This window comes from Prenolepis imparis, unplaced genomic scaffold (assembly GCF_030444845.1).
Source record: "Prenolepis imparis isolate NDT839.2.m4 unplaced genomic scaffold, iyPreImpa1.0 SCAF_9, whole genome shotgun sequence".
In the NCBI taxonomy this organism is placed as follows: Eukaryota; Metazoa; Arthropoda; class Insecta; order Hymenoptera; family Formicidae; genus Prenolepis; species Prenolepis imparis.
Genome location: NW_028141167.1, coordinates 702,986 through 717,949, shown reverse-complemented (window position 1 = coordinate 717,949; position 14,964 = coordinate 702,986). Strand labels below are relative to the sequence as shown.

The following is a 14,964-nucleotide window of genomic DNA, read 5'->3' as shown; positions in this document are numbered from 1 at the left end:
CGAAAGTGTTGATATCTATCTAAAAGTTAATAATATGTTGCATTGCGAGATTAGATTAGGATAATCTTCATCTCATATTAACGCGTGAAATTGACTTATTTTTTTCTTAAATGATATTTTCTCGGATAAATCCGAATAATATAAAGTCCAACGTTCAATGATGTATCGTCCTTTTTCTCTTTGCTAGAATAGAAGATTTCGCAAAAATAACACATAATGATTGAACGAATTTGAGCGATATGAAAAAAAAAAGAAAAAAAAACAAATGAATTTATTTAGAGCACAATGCAAAAAATCCTAAGTTAAACAAGATAAAATAAAATCAGACTGCTAGGCGATGAGAATAACTCTCGAAATCTTGCATACTTCGTATACTTATATATATATATATACCTGCACCGGGTTTACACCGGGCTACAAAGTCGAGATCTTACGTAAATAGTAACATTATTATCAACTATACATAATTGCTAAGGAAAAAGACAAAACATACTCATCATTAACACGCACGCAACATTATCATTACATTGTGAAAACGTAACATTACTTAAAATGCTGGATCGTTACGATGTACAATGTGTGTTCAATGTAGCATATATCTATAACGGGCGCAGCTATATTATAATTTCCTACGTTTGCTCAAGTCTTCTGCTAACGACAAATTAATGACGAATGACTAACATTAATTCACCGAAAATAAGATGTAATCAGACTGTCTTATCGCGAAAAAAAAGAAACGTTTATACACAAAATGATTCGCTTCAGCTGAAAAAATTCAACGGTGGTAAACATAGTGGAATCGAATGTTTCAAGAGACGCGAATAAGGATTTCAGACAAATATTTCTCGTCTTACACATATATGTATATGTATATATGTATCGTATCGCTTACCTAATTAATATATTTTATGCACGATCGTTTACGGTGGATTCGACTGAGAAGAGGTCATTCTACATTGTGCTTCAAGGGCTCGGAGTTTCTCGAGCCTGTACATGGGATCCATCATGTCTTTCTCGTCGGAAACCGCAGCCAGAGAGTCGGTAGTTTCTGTATTATTTAATTTATGTCAAATTTCGAAAGTTTGAACAAAATTCTGTTTTTCATATCGCATCTTTATTTTATAGATATTTATTTATGTATCGAATATCGATAACGAGTAAACCATTTTATTAATATCATTAATATTTTTTAAATCTACGATAATTAATTAATATTACTTACCCATAGAATATTGATTGTTAGCTTGTGACAGAATGTTCTGATTTTTTCGCGCTTGATCAATCTCCCTCAGTCCCTGTTCTATAAAATCTTGGAAAAACTGATGAGACTTGACCAAGAATGGTTGTACGTCAGCTTCAGGGTATTGAAGTTTGAAATCGTACAGTTGTACCAAACCCTGTGGAAAAAAATCAAACCAATTGTTTAAAAATGTGTATTGAATTGTAAAAATTATTAAAAGTTGAAAACTTGACACATATAAGAAGTACACATCAGCCATTTTGAATGAAGACGATAGAAGAGTGAGGAAAGATATGTAAACATTTTGTGTAAAATATTTTAAAATTCTGACAATTGGAATTTATGGCCGTACATGTGTGAAAAGAAATTTTCGTGTGTATACATACCTCCTGCATGTGCTCTTTCGACCCGATTTTCTTAAATATTTCCGCCAATTGCTGACGCGTGGATTTGGACAGGTGTTTCTGCGTCCTTCCCACATTATTCGATTTAGATGTCATCTTCGTCGTGGCATTAATCTCATCTGGCTTAAGGCTCTGTTTAAGGCAAACGTCGCTAATTAATTTCCGTTATCTATTATCTGACATCTATACGTAATAAATAATCCAATGTTAATGATATAATGTACGTAATATGTTATCTATATTCTTTCATAAAATAAAATATTTCATAAAATGAAACATGTACACGAAAAAAGGCAATTAAAAAAAACTAACCGCAATTAATCTTATTAAGTAAGTATGTAACTCGGACTCGTTAGTGTTGTTTATCAGCGTCAAGTGATTAAGTATCGAACTGCCTTTTACTCTCGTCATACTATGAAGAACTGTCTTGACTGTCCGTAATGGAGTATCAGACTTTCGTTTCTTCCACCATATAGTGGGATAATCCTGTAAAAATTTAAGTATGTACATATATAATCATTATAATCAATCTTTAGAAATTAAAATATTATAAACATAAGTTATTAAGAATAATATCAATGATAAAAATAAGAATTATTAAACAATAAGAGTTAATATTATATATACAATAATTTTCTTAGGAAATACAATCTCATTTATTTCAATAACCAGACATTGCACAGGTAAGAAGCCATTGTTACCTTAAGGAAACGGTGCACTTCCAAGAGTATCATATCATAATCCAAATCAGCGACCCAATCCATTGTTTTCACTATCTTCCATAAACACTTCATTACTAGTTCCTCGTACTTTGGGGGAACGTTCGATTCGGCGCAAGAATGAAGCAGCTTGATCAACACACTAGAAAAGAATACCGCAAATAGAAATGTGAAAGAAATTAAGATGAATTTATCAAATCTCTCTTACCATATGATAGTGGTATGATTGGAATTGTCGATAATTTTAACCATAATGTTATTGATCACCCTATAATACGTTGTAGCCTGATTTAAATAATCCAGCTTATTCTCGGACAGCAGGCTTATCATCTGATCTACCAATTCTTTTAAGTGAATAAAAGATACGTTCTTCCCAAGAAATCCAGTATCATAAAACTGAAGAAAAAAATCTTTATTAAAATCACTAATTACTAATTGATACACGTCTTATTAAGATCTCCACGACACAAACTTATTTTTAAAATTTTAATATCTAATCTTAATATTTGAAATTTTGTTAAAAGTTTACTTGAAATATGTTTGAAACGTTTTACGCTTTGACTTAATAAAATCATTTATTATAATTTTTTATTATCTTATATTGACGTACTTTATACACACATGCAGTTTAACTTTCTAAAATGTCAGCACTTACCGCGAGTGTAATAAGGAATGTATTTCTGAAACCTCTCGAAATCTCTGAATTTTCTTGACGTAATGGATAAGTCTGTAGTAGCTTCAGTTGCAAGTTTATCGATCCAATGAATTTATCCTCCTTGGATTGCAAACTAATTGCTTGATGGGATTTTAATAACTGTAATGTCAAAATGTTATAAATATTATAAATATCTACAAAAATTCAGAAAAAGAAAACATTGAAATTTTTTAAAAACTTTCTATTTTTATATAAATTTTATTATATATATAAATTTATATTTTTATATATTATTATATACTAATTTCTTATATAAGACTAATTTCTTTCAAGTTCAAGAGTCGACAAGAGACGACCGTTTAATCTAGCAATCTAGTTAATCTATAGACTATGTTTATACAAAATAGATTTTGAAAAATCTATGCAGTGTATACAAAATTATACATTTTCCTAAAATCTACAAATTTTTTTTATCTTTCTGATGTATATATTGAACAGTAGATACAAACATTATCAACTGCACTCATGGCCTGTATCGCAGTATGCAAGTCCACACTGGACATCAACAAGATATTGCGCTCTAGTGTATCATCCTTACTACTAGTAGTAGCAGGTGATACAACAGACGATGACTTCGATACCAACATTTTCGGTGGTGAAATCGGTATCATCCTAAAAAAATAGAAAATTTATATAGAAAATTTATTTAATAAATGAAAATTTTAAATACTTAATTTGTAACATTTTATTACAATATAAAAGATTTATAGATAATATATTACTTTATTTGTTATATATGCTCCAATTCAATATATAACCAATATTAATCAATATTAATAGCATATTATATTAGTTTAAGTATGAAGTATTAAGATATAGTAAAATAATACATTTAATTGATAAATAAAAATTACATTTTAATTAACACATCTACTAATCAATTTCATTATTAATTTTCTCAATAATTTTTAGCTTACTGTATCTTGGGCGGGTTCAACATATTCACTGGAGGCTCGTTCAGATCTGATAAGCTGGGTTCTGTAAGTATCGGATTACGACATTTTACTGGAGCTTCAATCCTCTGCAGGAATTCCATATCCAATCCAAACGGACCCGAGCAAACTTTCAGTTGAGCCGAAGTAGGAGAATTTCTGGAAAAAAATAAATTCTATATAAACAGATCGATAAAAATTTAAAAGAAAAGTATTGCACACGAATCAAAACTCTAATGTTACTAGCAAGTATGTATAATATTTATTATGTTACAGCTACCTATATCTCTAGTAACCATTCGCACTTCCACCGACACATAATACAGTATTATCATTATAATAATTGTTTTACACATAGAGTTCCGAGATAAAAATATTTAGATATATATAAATATATATATATATTTTAAAAATACATATATGTATATGTACATATACATAAGAATCTCAAACAAAAAGTTTTTACATAATCCATATATAATTCATATATATAAAGTTTATTATTATATGCTTCTCTCTATATATAAAAATTATATATAATTTAATAACAATCTTTTTAAAATTCACAACATATTATGCATAACATAAAATATCTTCGTTTAAGGTGCACTTTCGTGTATTTTTTATTTTTAAAACAAAACAGATACTTATTCGAATATTTAAAGGAAAAAAACGAAAAAAAGATAGAGAAAAATAAGAAAAAAATGTAGAAAAAGTGCAAAATAAGTCGATGTGCAAATGATATTCATATGGTTAATGAAAACAGAATACACAATGAATGGACATATTTCCGTAGTATTTCCCAGCACCATGTTATTAGAAAGCGTGTCGCGCACACAGACATAGTTGTGTAAACGATTAAAAAAAAGTAACAAACGTTTTCGAATCGTCTCGATCAGGGAGACAATTTTGTTTATCAGTTGCGTAATCGTTGATAATTTCCTGTTCCGATTTTGAAGACGATTCGGACTGTATGATCTCAGACAACACTTGCTCGTCCTCGTTATTGTCAGAGGTGCCCGAAGCATGTGCCCTGCGAAAGGCATGTTAAAAGCGAAGCACATGCAAATGTGAGTAACTTGAAAATGATATTCTGCACGAAAACAATAATAACTGTTTAAAACAATAATCATGTAGAATAATTCTGAGATGGGAAATAATTGTTCAATTTGTTTTTTAAAAAAAACTTAATAAAATAAAAAATCTTAAATATATATACTTACGAGGGTAAATCAAAAAGTAAAGGGACAAATAAAGAAAAACACATTTATTTTAACCAATGTGGAAAATTTACATATCATTTTTCGACATAATCCCCACCAACATCGATACATTTGATCCACTACTTAATAAGCTTCTGTATTTCATCCTGGAAGAAAGATTTGGGTTGGATGCGTAGCCAGTTATGCACCACTGCAATGATCTTCTCATCCAAAGAAAATTTTTTTTCTCGTAGTATTTCTTTTCTTTTTTTTTCTTTTTTCTTTTTTCTTTTCATCTTTTCGGTTTATTAAAAGAAGCACTACGAGGAAAAAATTTTTCTTTGGATGAGAAGGTCATTGCAGTGGTGCATAACTGGCTACGCATCCAACCCAAATCTTTCTTCCAGGATGAAATACAGAAGCTTATTAAGTAGTGGATCAAATGTATCGATGTTGGTAGGGATTATGTCGAAAAATTATATGTAAATTTTCCACATAGGTTAAAATAAATGTGTTTTTCTTTATTTGTCCCTTTACTTTTTGACTTACCCTCGTATATATATATATATATATTCTATATATTTTAATAAAATTATTATTAAATTAGTTATTATTCAAATAATAATAAGTATCAAAGATATGTACATACGTGTTTTGTATATAAAACTATAATTCGATAATAATAAAATAGTCATTGCATAATTAGTATTTAAACAATTCCTAGATTTTAAATATGTCTCTATATACAGCGTGTATATTCTCTATTTTATATTATCTTCTATTTTATAAAAAGTTATCGAAAAATTATAAATTTGTCATTCAATTTTTCATGGATCAATCTCTGATAAATTTAAGTATAAACTACATAGTAATAGAGATATTTTAGAAGATTTCATCACTTTATTCTGTTAACATAATCCTTTTTCCTTATTAAACATATTAGGTGCATAATAATAATAAATATCAGAAAAAAGTCCTTTTTAGCTGAACTTTGAAACACTTTCCACATTGCAAATGAAACAAATTTATCTCCAGAAGAAAAGCATAACAATCGTAAAAGTTAAAAAAAATAATAATAATAAAACTGTAGGAAAATGTAGAACGTGCAGCTAATAAGAACAGAGTTATCATTTTTCTTTAAAACAATGAATATAGCAGTAATTTTGATAACGTGTACAAAAAAGAAAAAAACTCACAGCTCTGGCGCTGGCTCAATTGGCTCGGGAATTTCTTCCTGTTCCTCTTCATAGTCCGCCTCCATGTCGTCCGTCGGCGGACTGGAAGTCGGGACCGTGGGTGCAGAGAGTCTCATGGAGGACGCGGATTTTGAAGGCCGATTTTTCGCCGCCCTCTTGATCCGCTCGTCTAATAGAGACCTGTCTTTCTCCGATATCTACAGCAAACAACAATAATAATCTTTTTATATGTTTCTCTCCTTGTGTTAAATTATTGATTAATTAAATTTAATCACGGGTACCTGGCCGATGAGCTTAAATACACGCTCTCCTTGTAGGAAGTAGGCCTGGACAATGCAATTCAATGCGGCGTTGCGAACGGAATTGTCACGATCCGCTATCTGCTTCGCGACTTCCTTCAACGCCGCAGATGGACTGGGTTGACAGACAGAAACTCCATAATTCTCAATTAGCGAGCCTAATTGATCCAGACATTCTGCAAGCAAACGGCGTTAATTCACCAATTTCATAAATTTCACAATTAAAATCTGAGATTTTAACCTGTTCGCTGTCGTGCGTTCTTCGACTTCAAACCCTCCATCACGTATGAGAATAATTTGCTCACGGGATATACTAGAGCCATTTGCTTGAATAAAGCTCGCACGCCATTACGTACAGTGTCCTTTGGATCGCCTATCTGTTGATCAATATATTTTATATGAGTAGAGTAGATTCATTTAATAATACGTATAAAAATACGAAAGAGAAAAATAAGGGTATTGTAACGTACTTTGATAATAAGATAGGGAATAAAGGATGCTGCCTCTGTTTCCAGCACGTGATATTGATCCTCAATTAACTTATTAAAGACTAGTTGTAAGTAATCCAATCCTTTCAAAAGCACCGAAGGATTAGTATCGAAAAATCGTAATGTCAACCATTTGAGAATGAGATCCAAATTAGACACCAACGCTTTGTTATTTCCAGACAGATCCTGATAAAAATACAAACAAAATTAAGAATCGTGTTGCATGTCAAATATGTACATTTTGCAAGTATACATGTTATCTCGCAAAATATTATAAATTAGTTTCCAAAATTTTATATAAAGTTTTTAAAAGCCACATTTGCATAATTAAAGAGATATAATAATAATTAAAGAGAATATTTTTTCTATTTTTATATAATATAAATATTTAAATTAAGTATCTAAATAAAAATTGAGATGGACTATTAAATTTCTTGTTTCTCTCGCATAAAAACATATTAATCCAAATATATTTACCTCGGTAAGTGCTTCAATAGCCTTTAAATGATATCGGAAATCAGAATGAAACATATTTGATCTCAAAGTTTTGTTGACATTTGCCGCAGTCATAAGATCCTTCAGAAGCTCGACGAATTCTTCTCTGGGAGTGGTAAAGTTCCACTTAAGTACCTTCAATTTTTGCTCGTCGATCACACGTTGATGCTTCAAATTATTGACCACCAGCAGAGGACTGGTATCTACATCGTCATCTTTCTTACGAGCGCTGCCTGGTTTCGATGACGCGCCCTTCTAGAATAATAAACGAATAACGATATATCGTTAAGACAAAAAAAAATTTGTCTTTATAAAAATAGTAGAATTCAATTTAAGAGAAAGTATTAATTAGATAAAAAAATAATATATAATATACTCGAATTTAAATAAGCTTCATTTATCGATTTATTTATTAATTATCTGATTATATATGTTTTTCAGATATGTTATCAGATTATATGTGTCAAGATTTCCTTACCGATTTAACCACTTTTGCAACTTTTGCACCCTTCGCGCCACCCTTCTGAATATTGTCATCCGAAGGTTCTTTCTTGGGCAGAGGCTTTATGGGTAAACTGGGACGAGCTTTGTCCAATGCAGCAATTACCACCGTCCGTGATCCTGGCTACAAAAATTATGATTTTTTTATTATTATTATTATTATAAGTGTATTATATTTATCAATCATTAGATTTATAAGCAAAATTATCACTATATAAATTTAAAATATTAATATAAATCATTAAAATAAAAGAATTATCACAAATTATTGCTTGCATTAATATTTGTATGTCTGTCCTTTCAAAATTTAATTTCCAAAACTTTCACTTTATAACTTAAAAACTACTCTGAAAACACTTTTTAAAGAAAAACACCTACACTATGTTAAAAAAATCAAAAAATCTACCACACAGAAAACATCCTGTAACTCATTGATACCTTTAGTTTTTCGGTATTTCTCGCCATAGCCTCGTAAGAGAGATGAATCATGTATCCGAGAACAGCTTCCTGAGCGTTCTTTCGTACGTCTGAATTACGATCCTCCAGATTAGCATACAAGTAAGGAAGACACACGAGAAGTTCCTCTTTGGAAATCTGTTTCACCGGTATCAAGGGTAATTTCTGCGCCAACCAGTTCCATAGTTCGGCTCGCAACATCGGTGAGCCTGCTTTCAGAGCATCCCCTACCATCTCACCGTCAAAGAACTCTTTATAGCCACACTGATCGCCCCATGCGTTCATGCAAGAGATTGCGGCCGTTCTGATCCAATTTTTGCTATCGCCCAGACACTGCAAGAACCCGGGAAACAAGGTGCGAATATGCTGTTTTATTGGAGATCCAATAGTCGTCGCCAACATCTCGCATATACCTAAAAACATATTTAAAGATAAAATGTAATAAAATTAACTTATTGAATTATTAATCATTGAGCAATAAAACTCTAAAAAAAATGATTAAATCGTAATTTATAAACATAATAATAACGTTTTTTTACTGAATTATATTAACGAGAATCTAAAAAGTTTTAATATAATATAGGTTCGGAATTATAGTTTATAAAACCAATTTATAATTAGTAATTGATCTCACTGATGATTAATAATTATTTTAATTACTTAGATTAGTTTATTAATCGTATGCAGTCGATCAATATAAAAATTTAATATATAATAAAATAATTATATTACTCAATTAATAAAATAAATCACAAAATAAATACCAACCTAGAGTTGCTTGCGCGATCTTACTGTTGCTGTCCACGAGACGCAGGGCTAATCCTTGTGGCAAATCGCCGATAGACGATTTGATGAACTTTGTTTCGCTGAGAAGAGCATTCACCTTCTGCAGCGCCTCGTTACGCACTTTCCAATTCTTGTCGGCCAATTCGGCCAACAGTGCTTCGGTGATCTGAGCGCTGATGTCGACGCGCGGAATCAGTTCGTTGAGATCTGGATCGCTGCCGCTTACTCTCTTCTCCGACGACTCCTCTACGTCCTCATCCTCTTCCTCGGCGGTGACGGCGTTTATCTTCTTATTAGCCTTGGCGCCGCGAACGGGCGTCGGCGGAGTTTCGCCGTTACGCCTCTCGCACTCTTGCTCAATCTGCTGTCGCAGCGCGGGCTTCTCGTTTTCGAAGAACCCTAACAGCGGTTTACCCATATAGAGATATAAAGTGCCTAGCAGGGTAATCGCGGCGGTGCGCACGCTGGGATTTGTCGCCGCTACTGCCTTCTTGATATTCTCGATGACGGACTTGATGTTGAGACTACAACCTGTGCGAGATATATTTCGATAGATCATCGCACTAATAAAACTTTGACATTTTGTTTATTTTATATTTTTCATTTTAATGCAATTATGAAAAAAAAATTTAATATAACTTGGACGCTTTTGATTTATAAAAACTATAATAGTCAAAAATATAATATTAATCATTATTTGTATTCTCTTTAACTGCAATATTGAAGAAAATCATCAGAGCATCTTACTTTATATCTCTACTTCTTATCAATTAAACCAAACATTACAAACCAAACTCCGTGAGTCCACGGCACAACCACAGTAGTGTCTCCTGCTGCACCTTCGGGTTCTTCTGATTGAACGCAAACGCTATTATTTCATCCGCCACATACTCGAAGCTCGTAGCTTCGGCGATCGCTAGCAAAGTCTCGATAGCGATCGAACTGTTCTTCGCATCTGCCAATTTTTCGGCGATGTCCATAAGACAGTATTCGGCAACGGTGGCCGTAAAGGGATGATTCTGCGCCAGGAACTTGACAGTCTCCACGCGCAACTTCAGCACCTGAAAATAGAAATATATTTAAATATTTCGCAAACAAATTCGAAGAATCTGATCCGCAAACAGTATACAATTCTTTGTAATAAATTTTATCATTAATATTAAACCTTATAAATCAAACTTCAAAATGGCATCCTTACTTGGAAATTCGTGTCCTTATATCCAGGCTTCTTCGCGAGAGTGCGCACGATCACCTGGGCCGGCACTTCTGTCGAATCCCAAGTCTTGACAATATCCGATAGCTGTATGACCGCGGCAAGACGCGTTTTCCAGTTACTGTCCACAAGGCCAGTAATCACTTCGGCCGGCAGAAGCTGCGCCGCCATCTCGTCGATCTCCTCCGGACTGTAATTTCTTTCCACCTGAACCGATTTCTTCGTGGACGCCAGATTTGTGAGCGACGAGGCGCTACCGGGTTTCTTGACCGTTGACTTCTTTGTGGTCGCGGTATTCGGTCTTTTCGCGGTATTCGGTTTGACGTTCTTCGCACTGTCCTTGCTCGCTTTGCTCGCCTGTTGCGATTCCACTTTGGCCGGAGCGGTGTTGGGTCGTTCCTGTCGCTTCGTACCGCTCGTCACTTTTACTATTATCACCGCCTTATCGGCGCACTCCTTAATCTTCGTCATCTTTAGATTGTCGATGTCCGTAAGGAACGGCATCATTGCCTTTTCGCCGATCAGTTTCATCGCCGTGCCGAGCGCTTCCGCCGAGTTGTCGCGCACCGTTGAATCCGGTTCATTTAGCGTTTTCAACAACGCACTGGTGTACGATTTCAGTAACTTTTTATTGAGATTGGTCGGCGGCGTGCGCGCAAAACATCGGGACAGGAAAGCGGTCGTCTCGGCTTTTACAGCCGGATTCTTATTCTCCAAAGCGGCTAGAGTGTCTTCGAGGACGAGATCAATGCTGATGCAGTCGTAAATGGCGTCGACGAGCTCCCGCAATGCCTGCACCACTGTTTGCTTCTTCTCGCGGAATTTTTCCAATACGGTGGGTAGACAAGCAGTGGCGTATGGTTGAAATCGTTTCTTTAGGCCTGTAGCCAGACCGGCCAGGCACTTCCCCGCTAACGTGACCACCACTACGTTACTATCTTTCGAGATAATCTTCTTCAAGGCCCTCACAACATCGCCGTAATCACCGTTCTCCAGTTTCGGATTTTTAACGAGTGTTTCGAGCGCTTCCAGTGCTTCTTTTCGCTCCTGCCATTTCTTTGCCTCGACTTTTTCGTAGAAATCCTTCGACATCTTCGACAGAATATCCACAGGCGCCAAGTGATCGTAAGGATCTATATCTGGGATAGAAGCACCATCCGCGTCTTCGTTGTCATCGTCGCCGTTATTATCGCTTCCTGCCAACTCACCATTGTTGCTCATATTCTTCGGTTTCTGCGAGCGTAGGTAACGCGTGGGCGTCACTTTCTCGTCATTAAGATTACCGAACTCGGCCTCGAGCTCCGTAATATGCACCGGCTTTAATGTATTCAACTGTTGCTTCAAACGATCGCCCACCCATCGATACATCTCTACCACCATAGCCTTGCCCTCTTCTCGCACCGTCTTGTCCCTATCATCGAGGAAATTTGCAATCTTCTTCATTAGCAGCTTCAAATTGATCACTTTTGGTCCAAATTCCTTGAGCGCCAGCGTCAAGGTAGCGATGCACGCTGAAACGATTTTCGGATTCTTCGCATCGGTGCCCTTCAACAGCTCCTCCTGCACCGCGTCATACTTCTCGATCTCGATATACATCAACGTGATCTGCACGGCCAGTTCCTTTGTTTTAGTCTTAGGCGCGGCGATGCACTTGGACACGATGCCGTTCGTCACCTCGGCGACTATCTTGCCGGCTACCGCGGCGTTCTCCACGAAAGCCAGGGTCGCCTCCAAGCCCTTCTCCTGCGCGGCCGCGTTGCTGTCCACCACGAACTTTTTGATAAAAGCCACATACTTGTTCCATTCTGGTGACTTTTCATCGTCGATGCACTGGAATGTCTTCACGCATTCCTCGTATCCATGTAAACGTGCTCGCCAAGACTATGCAATATCACACAAAATATTGTTTATTTTATTTAATCTGTGTTTAATATAATCTCTATATCTGTATTAATCTATATCTATATTTAATATAATCTATATATATACATATATTAGAGTTTTCCCTTGAAGTTTTTTGTACGATATAACGTGTATGCATTACAATGTGACATTACTTGAAAACAAAAGTAGCACGCTCAATAAATTTATATAAACACGTGTATTTATATGAACTAAATAGTTGTCACAGACATATCGATAAAAATACAACTTGCTCAGATTTAAAAAAGCAACAAATACCATAAATATTTTATGATAAAATACCATTACTATATATGTACCTTGTGTGCAAGACGCTCCTCCAGAGGCAATTTCATATACTCAGTATTGTCTTGTTCCATGATTGATCAACCTGCCTAAAAGAATGACTCATTTAGGACATTCCTTTTTATCGTGTAGGAAATAAGATTTAACTAATGACTAAGAACTACATATATATATATATATATATATATATATATGTAATTATTACTTATTACATGAACAAAGCAAATTGAAATAAATATAATATAATGCACGACTTTATAACAAATACAGGTCATTTAACATTTACTTTATAATCAGAGAATACTCGATAAAACGATATATAATTAAATTGATCTTTCCCAACAAAGTCTCGTTAATAACATTACATTTCAACAGTGATTTCATATAAATACTTTTCAAAACACAGCTCTAGATTGTTAAATGCAAGTGTAACAATATCGGAACTGTTACAATTGTTTTCTCTCCGATTATTCCGACAATGTAACGCTAATGTTTGTAGAATATAATTTATAGAATGGAAAAATAATAATTGTAGAATCTTTCAATAAAAAAGTATCGCATACGATGCCAAAGACTCGGAAAGGAGATTGACACGCGATTATCAACATCGCGATCCGAAGAGCGGTTCCTCAACGTACCTGATGCAAGATGAGGGATACAAGAGTCCGACACGCTCGGCGTGTTATTTAATCACGGCTGATTGCGAGTCGCAGCGTCGAAACGCGCGCTAAAACGAGAAATGCACACGAAAGGCGAGTGTGCCGCTGGCGAACTCTCACGACCTTCCAGCGGCCATTAAATCTGTTACATACATCGAATTTTCAAATGTACATACATGTCCCTAACTGTCAAGATGAGGGACGCAAACAAAAAGATGACTATATATATATAGATATATATATCTAGAATGGCGAAACGGCCCTTCAAAGAACCGTTCGATTTTCGATTAGTTTGACGTCACGACAACAGATGGCACGAACACACCTGCACTCTGTTCTTACATAACTGCACTTTATCCGCACTTGATTCTTTCGTTCCTTCATTTTTTCAAAGTTCAATATATGCATTTTAAATGCTAAAAATACAGCATACAGCTGAATCGCTTACAAATGAAATTTAGAATAATTAAACCTTGCTTGCGAAGCATACATTTAATCAAAGGAGAAGAATGAATTTGATTGGTTTCGCCATGTTGTGATGCGTATAATCGGTGTCAACAATATGGCGTGCTTCATACTTTTGTCCGTCCTGTAACTTTGTAATATATATGATCGAAAAAGCCTACAATCTGATATAATTAATGAAAATAATAAAATATGATTTTATATTATATATAATATTATTAATATTATTAATTATTACTATAGGATTTTCTAAATTATACTTAATTTATCAATTTAATTAAGAAAAAATCTATAATTTAATACTGTCCCTTAAAAGGGTTTTCCTTTTTTCAATATATGCAATAAAATCCATTATTTTGTTCTATATTCGCGTTACACATGATAATATATTGCATAAAACACCTTAAAAAGGCTCTAAATAATTATAGGATGAGATTATATTATATATATTATATGACAAAATATGTTTATCGGGGGGACATTTTATATTTTATATATATATATATATATATATATATATATATATATATATATATATAATGTCTCCCCCGATAAACATTTTGCCATTATTATATATATATTATATATGTGTGATTTTATTAAAAGGCAAAAATAAATAAATATAATTGCGTCAATAAAAATTATATAAACAGAACAAGAATATTATATATTGACCTGTAGTTATAACATATATTTTATACTACGTCATTATATATATACAAAATCAATAACAAAATTGTATACAATTACAAAGTCCATCTCTGAATTTGTCTATTAATTGGATCGATTTCTTCATAAAATTAAACGAAAATTATTTGATCAGTGTTATTTTTTATTATATATTCTTCTAAATTATCAATAATATTACAAACTTAATTGAATAATATGTCATATTTATTAAATTCTGCTTACAAATAAGATGTAAATTTATTTCATGCAATTAGCATTCTATTATTATCCTGAATCGCTTATACATAAGAATTACA

The 14,964-nt window shown here is 33.6% G+C and overlaps 1 protein-coding gene across 3 annotated transcripts; it reads right to left on the bottom strand.

Moving 5' to 3' along the window:
- Positions 1-358: 358 nt before the first annotated feature.
- Msps (msps cytoskeleton-associated protein 5) lies at positions 359-13,758 on the bottom strand. Of its 3 annotated transcripts, XM_083045251.1 has the most exons (23): positions 13,493-13,745; positions 12,869-12,943; positions 10,632-12,527; positions 10,224-10,494; positions 9,416-9,964; positions 8,630-9,060; positions 8,169-8,315; positions 7,673-7,945; positions 7,178-7,381; positions 6,949-7,084; positions 6,690-6,883; positions 6,409-6,605; positions 4,888-5,043; positions 3,996-4,169; positions 3,528-3,690; positions 3,019-3,177; positions 2,572-2,759; positions 2,346-2,505; positions 1,957-2,130; positions 1,627-1,776; positions 1,223-1,397; positions 893-1,048; positions 359-765 (listed from the first exon to the last, which is right to left on the bottom strand). In XM_083045251.1, exons 2-22 carry the CDS (start codon positions 12,926-12,928, stop codon positions 921-923), a joined length of 5,985 nt encoding a protein of 1,994 aa, XP_082901377.1. In that variant the 5' UTR covers positions 12,929-12,943; positions 13,493-13,745; the 3' UTR covers positions 359-765; positions 893-920. The 3 variants fall into 3 exon arrangements, with proteins under 3 accessions (XP_082901377.1, XP_082901378.1, XP_082901379.1); XM_083045252.1 differs by lacking the exon at positions 4,888-5,043 and having other exon boundaries at positions 359-1,048; positions 13,493-13,742; XM_083045253.1 differs by lacking the exons at positions 359-765; positions 893-1,048; positions 1,223-1,397 and having other exon boundaries at positions 1,690-1,827; positions 13,493-13,758.
- Between the last annotated feature and the right edge of the window lie 1,206 nt (positions 13,759-14,964).